This window comes from Apiospora hydei, assembly GCF_038363865.1.
Source record: "Apiospora hydei strain CBS 114990 chromosome Unknown utg000002l_segment0_segment0, whole genome shotgun sequence".
In the NCBI taxonomy this organism is placed as follows: domain Eukaryota; kingdom Fungi; phylum Ascomycota; class Sordariomycetes; order Amphisphaeriales; family Apiosporaceae; genus Apiospora; species Apiospora hydei.
Genome location: NW_027117361.1, coordinates 2,795,148 through 2,808,761, shown reverse-complemented (window position 1 = coordinate 2,808,761; position 13,614 = coordinate 2,795,148). Strand labels below are relative to the sequence as shown.

Sequence of the window (13,614 nt, the reverse complement as noted above, 5' to 3'; positions counted from 1 at the left end):
ACGCAAGAGAGAAGCGGGCGGGGGTTAGAGGCTGTATCAACTTTGGGCCAATGTCACAGTGTTATTTGATGTCAAAGCAAGCAAGCTCCACTGGCAGTTGCATTTTGGGTTGACCAGAGAACGCGGTCCCCGTATCCGAGCACGCGCCTCTCGCGTAAAGTGGTTGGATCCCCCGATTCCCCAATCCCCCCATTTGCAGACTAGCGTAAATCAATCGCCCTCATCCCTCCAGAACATCAGTCGCTAATCGCTGCATGTGCTCCCTTCCAACAGATACGTGCACTAGGCACATGAAGTAAGGGATGCATTGTTTCTATCTTTGTTTCGTCCTTCATGGACAATCGGCAAATATGCGAGGGAACTATTTTGGGCACCACGCGTGCCAATATCTTGTCCACATGGAGGTGTGATTGTCTCGATGTTGAGAAGGTACGTCCGGACAGCTCTACACTGAACAGAATCAATAAATCAGATGGGCCGGATTTCGCTTGTGGTCGCAACTTCCAGAATACACACACACACACCAAGCGACTGAAAAAGATAACATTAGAAACTCGCTCGGTGATGTCAGATCCCACCTACCACGGTATCTACTTACCTACATGTAGCTTTCCAATTCAGTACTGACCCAAAGTACCTAAGCCAAAAACCCTCTATATCTGCTACATCCATGAAGTATGGAGTACCCGGTAGGCTGAACTCCCAGTTTTCGGAGAGAAAAAGCACGCTTGGCTGAGCTCGCTAGGCTTGTCGCCGTAGCAACCGGCACGCAGGACCAGCCCAGATCGGCAACCGGTTGTTGATTTGGTCGCAACATGGTCCATTCTCAAATCGCGTCTTGGGTGCTTTGCTTTATCTGTGGGCATGCGACAGCAAGAGCCGCATCACATCACTCAATGATAATAATACTACTATCCTACCCTACCTCCCGGCATCTTGAATGGACTTCTTATAGGCCCGAATTTATCTCCCCATTGATCGATCATTCATTATAGGTATTGCCGGCTACTTCGAGCCCGAATTTTTCGGTGCACCCATCCATCATACGTACATGTAATTACCGAGCAATCACACTACCCACACACGCGTACCTCCATAAACAACAGCCCGTCACCAAACCCCCTCCTCCCCGGTCTGGGATTCCCCAGCGCAAACAATCTGCTGTAGCATTTGCTTGTCCTGTTTATTTGCTCTGTATGGGGACGTTCTGAACGCCCAAGGCGCAATCTGTAATTTTGTTACTGGGCTTGGGTCATTCACAATGGCTCACGCTTGGCTCGATTCCTTATCAGAGGACTGGGTCTCCGAACCCAGATCCGACAATTCGCAAGCTCAGCTGTCGCCTTTTCCCTCACAACCCAATTCGAGGCAAACCAGCACGCGGGGCTCGACAACGCGACTACCACCCCCCAGCTTGGTCTCCCGAAAGTCGCAGCCAACAACCTACGATAGTAGCTTGAATGTATTAGCCGAAAGGAGCCAGAACGACATCAACATCCAATCGTCACAACGCGGGCTTGCCGGCTTGGCACAAATCACGAAAACAAATCAGCGAGGCCGCCGATTGAGCCATTCGAATTCCGAATCTACTGCTGCATCGGTAGTGCACAACAGCAATAACAACACGGTACACAAGTCGCAAAGCGCGTCTCCTACCAAAGACACAGATTCGATACCCGAGTGGCGGAGACGGTTGTTGCATGGCGAAATGTCATATGGCGAAACCAAGGACTTGTTCAGCTCAGCCGCCAACGGATTGGAAAACATCTTTCGCCCGCCCACCGAGGACCAGACAGACGAGGACAAGGCCGATGAACAGGCCGAGGGATATACAATGAACGACATAACCCTCCCTTCTAGTCCGCCACCCTACTTGCGACACCGTCACCAACGTTCGGTGGATGATTCCCAAGGGGGTTTGCAGGAAGACAGTGCAGAACTCTCCGAAATCCGGCCTGAGCCGCAAAAGAAGAGCATCACTTTCGCATTAAATATCGATGACTCCAACAAAGCTGGTCGCGCGGACAGTTCCAAAACAGAAGGAAATGTACAAAGTCAAAACACAAACGCGATGGGTGTTTCCGGCGACCTTTCAACCACGCCACCGAGCCCTGACAGTCACTTAGACGCGTCGCGCAAAGTGAGCGCGAAGAGCGCTGGAGGCAAGAGTGACGGCCGCAATGAGAGCTTCAGTCCTATATTACTCTCGCCAAAGAAGAACGAGGACGGCAGGGTCAGCTTTGCGCCCATGGAGCTGTCTTCCGAACAGCTCAAAAGACGTCTCCGTAGACTGCGCCAAAACCAAATGATTCTTGACTCGGATCCGAGCAGTCAGATGGACCAGCAATCTGCTACTGGAGCCAGTGCTGCTCTGGAAACAGATACCACTGAGGACTACGCGAAGAAAGGCGGCTATCTCAACGTTCGGAGAGGAGGGCGCTCAGCGGAGGGCTCCTTCAAGAGCCGACCATTGAGCCCGCCGGTACATACGGATTCATCTGAAATGCTTCCAGAGTCTTCTCTGCAGGCAAGCACCCCGAAACAGTTCCCGACTGTGCGTACAGATCGGTTGGCATCAGTCGAAGAGAAGCAGCAATCATTTTCGTCCAAAAGCACCGAGATGCCGCCTCCTCCGAAACCAAGTCTGGAAAAGCCGGCTCCACGTCAACCCATTAGTGGCAGTCCCTTGAAACTCTTCGGGCCGTATGATACCTTCACAAATCAAACTCTTCTACGACGAATCAGTCAGTTTGAAGATCCCATGACCGAGAGTCCATCCCGTTCGATGGAAGAATCAGTAATCGCATCGCCTGGTGTATCCCCTTCCAAGTCCAATTTCAATCGAGGCTTCGGACCTACTTCAAGTCCCCGGAGGCCGCAAACAGCTGAAAGAAAACCATGGTTAGAGACCTATGAAAGGCTCAATCAATTCGGTTCAGGTGCTCTTGACGGGTACTCCTTCAACGAGGAGATTTCTTTGGCTGACCCGGAGTATTCAACGTTGACTGACAAGGAGAACGTCGCCCCCGAGAGCAGCCCACTACCCCCGAGTCGCCCTATCAAGTTTGACCTGAGCCAACACTCCACTGTATCAGAGACGGACTCGTTGATGGTGGGCCGCCGGCGAAACAAGTCCAGTACCACAACAGAAAGCTCGAAGTATGGGAAGCTTGCTCTGAGAACTGATATGCCGATGCAGGCTCAGGGCCCGAACAATATGATGACTCCAAAACGGGACGGCTCGGAAAGTAAGCGGCCGCGGACCTCGCCTTCAAAAGATCCCACTCCGAAGAGACGAAGAACATTGCATAAGTCAGATGTTGCTTACGGCTTGGAGGAGCGTAATGATGCCGTGGTCCCGGTGCAGGCCTCTCACAATACCATGCAGCATGCCATAGCAGGTAGGCAATATGGCTCTTACTCGGACGACTTGCGACCAACCAACCCTGCACTCCTAATGGCAAAGCAATTCGAGCGGCCTCGTACACCCACGCCCAGCCAGAGGTCTTCAATACAACGAGAGAGAGAGCCACTGGCGGATATTCCGTACGGGACGGTCGATGGCTCGGTTGATGAATCTGATGTTTCTATTCAAGACTCCGCTGCCGATGGCTCTCGAAAAACGTCTATGAAAACCCAGGATTTTCTGAACGAGGCTGAGAAGATAATGGCCATGATCCGTAGCAGAGCGCGGCCACAGAATGGACTCGCGAGTGTGGAGGAATCGGAGTCGGATAGTGCACAGCAAGGGGAGTCGATGCTCACGGGTACCGACGAGTCGTCGTACGAAGATTCGACAAGAGAGCCATTCTCCAGGCCACCAAGTCGAGAGGGTCGGCCCGAAGTCTCCCGCATGGCCATCCGGCAGGATGACCCCGAGTTGATGGACAAGCTTCGACAATATGAAGAAAGAAGCGACATGGGTGATCTTGCCACCTACTCTTTGCGGTCCATAGGAATGGCAAAAGAAGCCGTGGAACAAGACAAACGGATCAAGGAAGAAATCCAACGAAGCCTTCGTTCGAATGAATCTCGCCAGAGTAGTTTCGGGCACGAGAATGTCGTTAGCGATATGCCTAACGTCAGAATCTCACGCAACCCGGATGCCCCTGCGAACGGAGCGAGCAGTGAATTCCCCACGCAAGACACTCGTTCCTCTTTTGGGTCGTCGGGTCGCTCTGGGCGAACTGGATCTTCTAGAGGCTCGGATTCGAGGAGGCTAATCGCACCGGATGTGGTGAGTCAGCTGATTGGTGATCAGGTTGGCAACATGGTTTTGGATAAAGAGAAGAATGTCTGGACAAAAGTCAAGACACCCCGGCCCCAAACGCGAGTTCTGAACTTTCTCCCGTCGGAAGATAGCGAAGACGACCCGTTTGCCAGCATCCCCGACCTCTCAGTGGACGAGACCAGAGAGAGGCTCAATCTGAAGCTCAAGACAGCACCGCTCGAGGACTTGAACGAATTCGTTAGAGAAGATTTTGTTCCTCCTCCGTCGTGTGGAAAGACTTCGACCAAGACTAGGGGGAAGCTTAGAGGTTGAGAATATGATGAGCCATAAGACGGAAGCATTCTCAAAACTGAAGCCGGCAGTGGCGGAGACAGCAATCGACGCCGAAGACGTTGAGCACGAAATAACACTTCTCGAGGATAGGATCGCGAATTCCCCCCATCGACGGAAAAACCTGACCATCACATTTTCTTCTCCGATTGCGTCCATCATCCAGGATCATCTGCCGCAGCACGCAACTGATGATAGCAGCACGGAAGACAGCTTCAGCACTGGTGATAGGTCTGTCGGAAGTGTTGCTACGGATTCAATGAGGCGCGGTCGCCGTCCGAATTTCGCACCTACGGTGACCACGCGTTCCACTTCATCGAGATCCAGAAGCCGGTCCCAGAATGCGAAAACCAATGCCTCGTTCAAGTCGCAACCCTTTTTCCCTCGCCCAATTTCCCGCATTGAAGAACAAGACGAAGACACCGTCTACGATGAGCACGATGCATCCGAGCAAAAGCAACTGAGTATTCTCGGCGAATCCAGCTTGGTGGCTCCTGAAGAAGACGACGACAAGCACAACAAGAGCGTCAGCTTCATCATTACTACACCTGCCCCTAACACGAGACGTTTCCCTGGGCAGTCTGCTACGCCTGTGATTGCTCGGCATGTCGGCACCCTTTCTCTTAGCCCGTTGTCCGAGTTTACAATGAACCATGGGGATCAATCCCTTGGTCTGGAGGTCAGCTACGTGGTAGGCGAGGATTACCTCGTCACTGGCAACAGACCGAACAAGGTTCTGTCGCAGGCGATCCGAACGCTGGTCGAGAAAATCACCGAGGTTGAGCCATTCGAACCCGATTGGGACTCCATGCAAGAGCTGGATGTTAGCAGCAAGCAGTTGCAAAGTCTACACAAATTGGACGAATTCTGTGGTCAAGTCGTAACCCTCGACGCCTCGGACAACTCGATCTGCCATCTTGACGGAGTACCCCGGGGTGTCCGAAATCTGAAGATGGCCAACAACTGTCTTTCGGGGCTGACGGCCTGGGGTCATTTGATGAATCTGCAGTACATCGATATCTCCAACAACGAGATTGACAGTCTGTACGCATTCAAGGATCTGGTACATCTGCGCAACCTTCGTGCGGACAACAACCACATCACTAGTCTGGAGGGTATCAAGTTCCACGACAGTTTACAGGTGCTTCGGGTCCGCGGCAACCTGATCGAGCATGTCAACATGGACGGTGCCAGAATGGACCGGCTCACTGAACTCGACCTGCAAGGCAACCAAATTACTTCAGTCAAACACCTGGACCAGCTGCCTGCCCTGTCGACGCTGAATCTCGACAACAACCGACTCCAGTCCTTTGCTGCGTCCGATGACCAAGTCATGACTGGACTGAAGTACCTGAAGCTTTCAGACAATCTCCTGGAGTCTCTCAACATGGCGGGTTTCCCTGGTATTCGGATGGTGCATGCAGACCGCAACCGTCTTACGAAGCTGACTGGGTTTGCCCGTGCTCGTCGCCTGGACAGCCTGTCTCTACGTGAGCAAAAGGGAGGATCGGCCCTCGACATGGCATTCCTGGCCCAGATCTACGAGGTCCGCAAGCTGTTCTTGTCGGGCAACCTGCTCACGGCGTTCAATCCCAAGGTCGACTTCCTCAACTTGCAGCTGCTCGAGATGGCCAACTGCGGCCTCGAGTCGCTGTCCAAGAACCTGGGCCAGCTGATGCCCAACCTCCGCACACTGAACCTCAACTTCAACGCCCTCGAGGATCTCTCAGCGCTGCGCTACATCCCCCGCCTCAAGAAGCTGCTTGTGGCCGGCAACCGCCTGGCCGACATCAACACCGTGGCCACCATCTTGGCCGAGTTCCCCCATCTCAGCAAGCTGGACCTCCGGGACAACGTGACCACGCTGGGCTTCTACCTGCCCAACCACAGCCAACAGTTGCTCGTGTCGATGGAGAACGAGACCGCCGAGCAGCCCGATCCCTTTACCCTGCCCGACGCCAACCGGGAGCGGGATACCGCCTACGCGGCCAGGCTGGATATGGGCACCAAGAAGCGTCGCCGCCTCCACGAGCTGGCCATTACACAGTCGTGCGGGCGCCTCAAGATGCTCGACGGTCTGGTCTTGCAGAGGCACGAGGTCATGAAGAAGGACGATGTCTGGACCGCCCTGGCCGCGTGCGGGGCCATTGCAGAGCCCAAGAAAGCAACTGTCTAATTTTGAAGAAGTAATACCTCAACCAACGGCGTGGCGTGGTTCCAAGGAACCACCCACCCATCTCACGAAGTTATGTATTTGGCGAGCTACCTGCCTCCTTTACTGGTAGTAGAAGAAGCCCGGAACAAGTTGGCGAAATCACTGGAAAGGGGAACAAAGGAGTTTGCGTGTCGAATTTGCTGTTTAATGGGCGAAAAAGCACACAGCTAAAGTGTATGAGTACTTGGTAAAGATTTAGGGGAAGGCGTTTTGCGATTATCTGTTTTTTCTTCTTCTCGACCATGGCATTACGGGCCCGGATCGGTCCGAAGTGGTTTCCATACACAAAAAAGGGGGAAGAGGGAGTTCAAACAAACAGTCCTTCGGGGGCGTTATTTTTTGGCTTGGGTGCTTGTATTGGTTACTATTCTGCTTATAGGACTAGATAACATGCGTTTGGGATGGCATATAATGACGCTATTAATAATGAGAAGATGACGACACCAACACACATACTTCGTTTGCGTCTGTTCTTTGCTTGAGTGACAGTCCCATGAATGTTCACATAGCCGACCACAAGCTGGCTGATGCTCATCTCAAGGTAATAATACACACATCACATCACAAGTGGAAAGAATATTACAGGTCAAGTAATGTGTAGCATCTATACAGAGGAGAAAAGTTTGCCGCTATATTAATAATGCACGAGTTAACTCCGTTAATATGCCAAACTTATCTATCAGCGGTGCGTCCGCGATGCTAACAGAGTGCCACCAAGTGTTCCGCCCCCGGGTGCCCATGTGATTTTGGTCTCTGCCGCGAAGCCGCGAGGAGAAGAAGAAGAAGAAGCTGCCCGCTTCAATGCAATAAGAGAGAGATGAACAGGGAGATATATTGTCCTGGTAGTCGGGATCATGTTGCCACAACCCGCCACGACGCCCCTTCAAAACAAGACCACAAACACAACACGAAACACCTCAGCTGTTTGCTTGCTGCCCACGTAACCGCGTATCTCATCCCATCATTCAACCTGACCGTTATCAGATGCGTGCTAAACCTATCAATCCGTCGACGTATAAAATAAAAATTCCAGTTCTGTTGTACGTGCTCTATCTCTTCGAGAGCAAGCCAGCTATTGTGGCATGGGAAAATGGAAAGAGTGAAGACTGCAAAAGTCAGGTCGTAGCTGGGCCAGATATTCACTCAGCGTGCATCACAACCTTCTTAGCAGTCTCCGTGCTGCCGACACTAGTCTGCGTATCTCTCCGCTTGATATGCGTATTGGATCTGCTCAGAGGTTGGCTGGTCGGGTCTTGGCTCGTTCCCCTTCTCCTTGGTTTGATCATGAGGACGCCCTCGTCGCTATCGCTGTCGTCGTCATCGACACATTGCGAGGAGAATACCGAAGAAGACCGCATATGGGTCGAGTTGGCCATTCGCAGATGAAAAGCATGCTCGTCCTCGAGGGTCTCGAGAGGGAACCCGGCCATTGGTTCTTTAGGCATTGCCGGAGGCGTGAGCGAGTCCGTCGTGTCAATAAGCGAAGGTCGGTTCACAGAGCCTGGTCGGAGCAAGAAGTCACCCTCAGCGTCCGCCGAAACCGAACTGGCTCCACTCAGCAGAGCAGGGAGCGAAGGGTCAGATCGGTAAATGGGCGAGTCACTTTTGCGAACCGGACTCGCCGCTTCGCTGGGGCTAGTCAACGGGGTGGCCATGTTGCCATAAGAAGAGCTCGTGGTGACCACCGTTCCGGCAGTGTCTGATCTGGACGGAGGCAACGGCTTTCCCATTCTTGTCTCGTCATCGGGCGATGGGGGGCACGATGGAGGGCATGGCACCCAAGCAGGATTGACATCCTGTTGAGATGCTTGCAACTGTTGCCGCCTTACTTGCTCTTCGTGTTCACGATGTTGGCGGCGTTGCATCTGCTCTTGTGCTCGAGCAAAGGATTCGGGGGTTGAAGCTTTGTAGATTCGCTGAGGCGGCGTCTTTGCATCCATCTGAAGTACTTTTTGCGACGTCAGTGGCCGGTGGTCTAAACAGGCGGCTACAAACGATGGTCTCTCGTAGAGGTTGGAGTCGGACCCGGATGCGACGTGATGGTAGGTTCGGATGGCTTTCGGCGAATAGAACATGGGTGACGACGTTGGGGGTCTCCGTTGTGAGTGCTGGGGTCGGTCATGCGGAGGTGTGTAGGACGTTTTGGGGATTCAACATTGCCCGGTGCTATGGCAGTGCTCAAAGACACCTTTGCTTCTGCTCGCTTGTCCTCCCTTGCGAATAGACCGCGGTCGACTGAGCGTGACCGTGAGGAGTCGTCGAGCGATTCCATGTCACGGGACTTTCGTAGAGCCGCAAGGGGGTCGTCGTGACATGAGGTACTAACCGCAGGGGTGGCTGGTGTCGTTTGCGATTCACGTCCCGCGGCAGTGAGCACAAGAAACTGGCTGTTTACCGAGCGTGCGCGTATGTGTGACGGTGAAAAAGTCTTCCCGGGCGAAGTAGTCTTCCTCGAGGGCGACCGATTTGCGGCATCTGGGCTTGCGTTAAAATTGCTGTGGGATCCGGTTGCTTGGCCTTTAAGATCTCCGCCTACCGAACTCGAGTGTGCTTGACTGTGCTTGAGAGCATTGCGATCCTCCTGATCATCGACAGGAGGGGATGCTTGTGGACTAGCCGTAACACTTTGGGAAAGGGGGTGCTCGTGATGTCCCGCTGGTTCTTTGGAACTCACAAAATAGTCATCGCCGCGGAGACTCTTACGGCGACTGTCCCGAAAATGGGGTGAAGCTGCAGCCGTTGGTGGGCTATCGCCAGCAGAACTGGCAGCACTGCTGGTTGCCCGTCTCCTGGTTACTGTAGCGTCTGGGCGGTGAGAGGGCATGACTTTGCCCACGGCTTTCTTCATGACCGATCGGGCACGCTCCAGGAAAGTCAGAGGCACGACGGCCCGAGAGACTTCGCGCTCGTCCACCTGAATCTTACGGCCAGCAGTCCGTCGTGAAGGATCTGTGTCGTCGAGCCAACCGAGAAGATTATCAATGCCTTGCACGACCCAGGGATGCCGCTTCACTTCCCGCAATCTAATGCGCTTCTCGGGGTTCTTGATGAGCATGCGCGACAGCAGATCGTAAAGGAGGTCGTCGATCTCTTCATACGCAAACTCGCAATCATCCCGGTACGGCGCATTGTTAACGCGGTGATAGAGTGATGTCGTAGTCGGAGATGTCAGAGGATCAACGGGCTTTAGGCGTCGTCGCGGGATGTAGACATCATCGGTTGCTATCTTCCTGAACATTTGAAATTCGTCCTCGGCCATGAACGGTATGCGGGCGAAAATCAAACAGTATAGCGTGACCCCAAGGACCACACGTCAATCTGCTCTGATATTTTCGGCTGCTCACATTCGACATCGGTATAACACAGCTCGGGTGCAAAGAAAGCGGGCGTGCCAACCGTCTTTGCAAGCTCGAGGTCGTCGTCGAAATCGCGTGCTTCGGATTCCGACACAAACTCGTCCATCTCTCCATCACGGATAGGTCGACCGAAATACGAAACTCCGAAGTCGGAAATCTTCACTCGATGGTCCTTGGTCCACAAAAGATTTGCTGGCTTGATATCACGATGCACAATTCCCTCGTAGTGCAAATACTCCAAGCCCAGAACAGTGTCCCGGAAAGTAGCGCGGGCAGCTTCGATCGTGAAGCAAGGCACGTACGAGTAATCGTCTGCAAAAGGGTCATGCGGTTGAGTGTTGAAGTCGACCGAGGACATGTGAGAGATGATCGAATCGGCCATACTGGGGGACCGGCCACGGAACATCGCTTCTTCGGCGGCATAGGGGCCGTACATTGTGCCCTCGAGAGCGGTCACGGAGCATGGTCGTGAATGAGTGGCCCCAGGTGTTTCCATATCACTCGAGTAGTCGGCACCAACAGATGACAGATCGGTCTCGGAGGGAATAGGTGTAACAGCGCGGGACGTTGACCTCGATCCATGTGGCGAAGCAGAGAAGAAGTTCCATTCCCCGGCAGAGGAACCTTGTACAGCATCTCTGGATAGCACGCGCGGCAGGGATGACGGGTCTCCTCCTTCGCTGGCCGCGCCGTACTCGATGCTCCAGAAATCCTCAGGCCCTCTTTGTTGTTGCTTTTGCTGCATCCTCGCCCGCTTGAGCTCGGTCACGGCATGTTTGCGCTCGAGGATTTGAACGTAAGCTTCCTCCTCCTCGGTGCTCATCTCGCCGCTCATTTCTTTCTCGATGCGTCTCCTTTCCCAGTTGCATATCGAGGGTATGCCCTTCTTACGCCAGACCACCTCACCGAGCTCGACATGTTCAAGGACCATGTAGATTTTCTTAAGTTCGGGGTCGTCGATGATCTCGAGTAGCGCAACAACATTGGGGTGTCGAATCTTTTTGAGGATGGCGATCTCTTTCTTCGTTTTGTCCTGGGGAGACAGTGCCATGACCTTGCCCAAGCGTCGCTTCTTGGAGAAGCGAGCCACGATCTTGATGGCGACATTTTCGCCGTTCTCGAGGTTTCGTGCGAGTTTGACTTTGCCGTGGACTCCACGGCCGATCTCCTCGATGACTTCATACTGGTTGATGATCTTGCGGCCGGTCATCGAGTCGAGGTCTACCAAAGCCTTGTGGGTCCTAGATGACTCTCAGCCACTCCATTCCAAACATCCGGGGGCACCACGCAATACTCACTCTCGGACCCGATGGTTTTGCAAGGGGTGTAGATAGGGACTGTTCATCGCAACCGGGGTGGAGGCATCGGACGCCGAATGGGTTGGGAAGTTAAGGGCGGGGCGCGGGTTATTGGGACTGAAGAGGCCTGGCGACGAGACGGGGTGCTGCTCGCAGTCCGGGAGGGGACTTGGGATTGCGAAGGGAATTCGGTCTTTATGTTTTGAAGGGGCTGTTGCCCCGGTCGGGAAGTTGATTGCGGCTCCATTGCGGTGCGGTAAGTATTCGGCGGCGTCGTCGTCGAATCGTTCTGTCTCGGGTGGTGAATTGTGTGGGTGCAGCCGTCATGCTGAAGGGTCATCGAATCATGGTAAGATTTTCTCGGGGAAAAGGTATTAGTGTTTGGAAATCGCCTGGTTCTGTGGTTGCGTGGGAGAAACGGGTTGGTTGTTGTTTCGAGGGCGGGAGGCGGGCGAAATGGTTATGTTGTCGAAGATGGATAGCGATTTCCCCCCTCCTCCTCAGGACGTCATTATTGGCAGTCAGGGCGGATTAATAAGTCGAATTTGGAAGAAAAAAAGGGTCGAAGCCTGGAAAGGAAGGGTCAAAAAGAAGTAGAAGAAACCAAAGTTATAGCGCCGGTAGAGAAAGTTAGTAGTTGAGAAGAATGGAAAGGCCGAAGTTTGGAAAACTTGTGAATATCGACTGAATCAGAATTTGGGCGGGAGTTTGTGAACAGAGGACCAAATCTTTGTTGGCAGCGAAGACGGACGGTCGAGAGTGGCAGGCGAGCGTGGGAGGAGAGCGTTAAGAGTGAGTGCGTGAGTGAGAGTGCGAGCAGGCGGGCGGGCAAGTGGGTAAAGTGGGCTTGGAAGACGGGCCAAGAGTGGTCAGGACTGGTCAGGACTGGTCAGGACTGGCTCGACTGGACAGGCGGTAGGTCGGCACGGATCTGATTTGAAAGAACCTTAGGGGGGGTCAGGGAATCGATCAATGCATGGGTCCTGGTCGTCTTGGGTGTGGTCCCTCTTGGGTCCCTCTTGGTCCCTCTTGGTCCCCTCTGCTGCTGCAGTGCTGCTTGCTGCTGCTGGATGGAACCAGCCCACCATGTACGTACATGTTGGAAGGGTGCACTACTTTTTGGGGGCTTGGGCTTTCAGGCTGGTGGGCAGAGGCTAGGCAGGCCTAGAAAGAAAAAAAATGTACATGGCTTCTCATACTGGCACGTACCCTCCCGCCCTACCTACCTACCTACCTTACCTACTACTCCCTCCCCCTACCTCCTGTCACCCGTCTATGTCTCTTCCTGAACATGGTCTCATACATTGGTACATGTCTAGCTGTCCTCGAGTAGGTTGCAAAGAAAAGAAGCCGGGTGCGTATTCATCATAATACTGCAGATACGTACATGATCATTAAACGCAATCCGCCTGTAAGGAATAGTACATGCGTCCGAGTATCCCAAGGGGACGGAGTAGGTTAGGTACCTGCTAGGACGATTGATCCCCTAGCACCTTAGGTAGGTTGGGCCACCACAATAAAGAAGGGGTTGCAGCAATATGTAGGTATCGTTCGTTGTGTGTTGCTCGGTGGGCTTTGTATGGAATTATGGAACGATCAACAGAAAAAACAATCGATTTATATATTGTACAGTATACACAGCACAGTAGCAGCCCGGCTCTCTCTGTCTCTCTCCATATATTTCGGTTGGCATACATATGTACGAACGGCAGAGTGCCAAAAAGTAGGGGACGACGAAGCCGCAGGGGGTTACGTGATGCTTATGTATGTACGTACATGCATGTACATACTTCTCAAGAACTTACGTACCACTGGCACTGGAGAAGCGGGTAGGACTGGAGGTGAGTGCCTGTGGGAAAGCATTCGTAGCCGTCTCCTATTAAAATCTTGTTTTTCCTTTTTCTTCCTTCTGCCGAACATTCGGGACATTATATTGGAATGATACAGTACATTCTTGAAATCGAGCAGAGATGATGGATCCTGGCGCTGGTGGGTGGGCATCCTGGCCATCCATCCTGGGGTGGAGTTCCTCTGGGCGACCCAGCTTGCCAAGCCCTGTTTCTCCTCTTCCATCTTGTATTTGTGGCCGCCCGATGGATAACGAATATTGGATCTGCTTAACCAGCGGACATGACGATACTGTACAGGAGAGAATCCGACAGCTTGCTTGTTGGATTGGCTAGC

The 13,614-nt window shown here is 53.2% G+C and overlaps 2 protein-coding genes across 2 annotated transcripts; one reads left to right on the top strand and one right to left on the bottom strand.

Annotated features, from left to right (window-relative positions):
* Window positions 1-1,261: 1,261 nt before the first annotated feature.
* On the top strand, window positions 1,262-6,737 carry PG997_000887 (Septation initiation network scaffold protein cdc11; the record flags this gene model as incomplete). The annotated part of the gene is made up of 2 exons (XM_066805202.1): window positions 1,262-4,538; window positions 4,594-6,737. The coding sequence occupies 2 exons, from the start codon at window positions 1,262-1,264 to the stop codon at window positions 6,735-6,737; spliced, it is 5,421 nt and encodes a 1,806-aa protein (XP_066674975.1).
* Window positions 6,738-7,915: 1,178 nt separating this feature from the next.
* Window positions 7,916-13,503, bottom strand: PG997_000886 (uncharacterized protein; the record flags this gene model as incomplete). The annotated part of the gene is made up of 6 exons (XM_066805201.1): window positions 7,916-8,724; window positions 8,802-9,998; window positions 10,121-11,373; window positions 11,431-11,719; window positions 13,240-13,306; window positions 13,381-13,503. The coding sequence occupies 6 exons, from the start codon at window positions 13,501-13,503 to the stop codon at window positions 7,916-7,918; spliced, it is 3,738 nt and encodes a 1,245-aa protein (XP_066674974.1).
* Window positions 13,504-13,614: the final 111 nt, after the last annotated feature.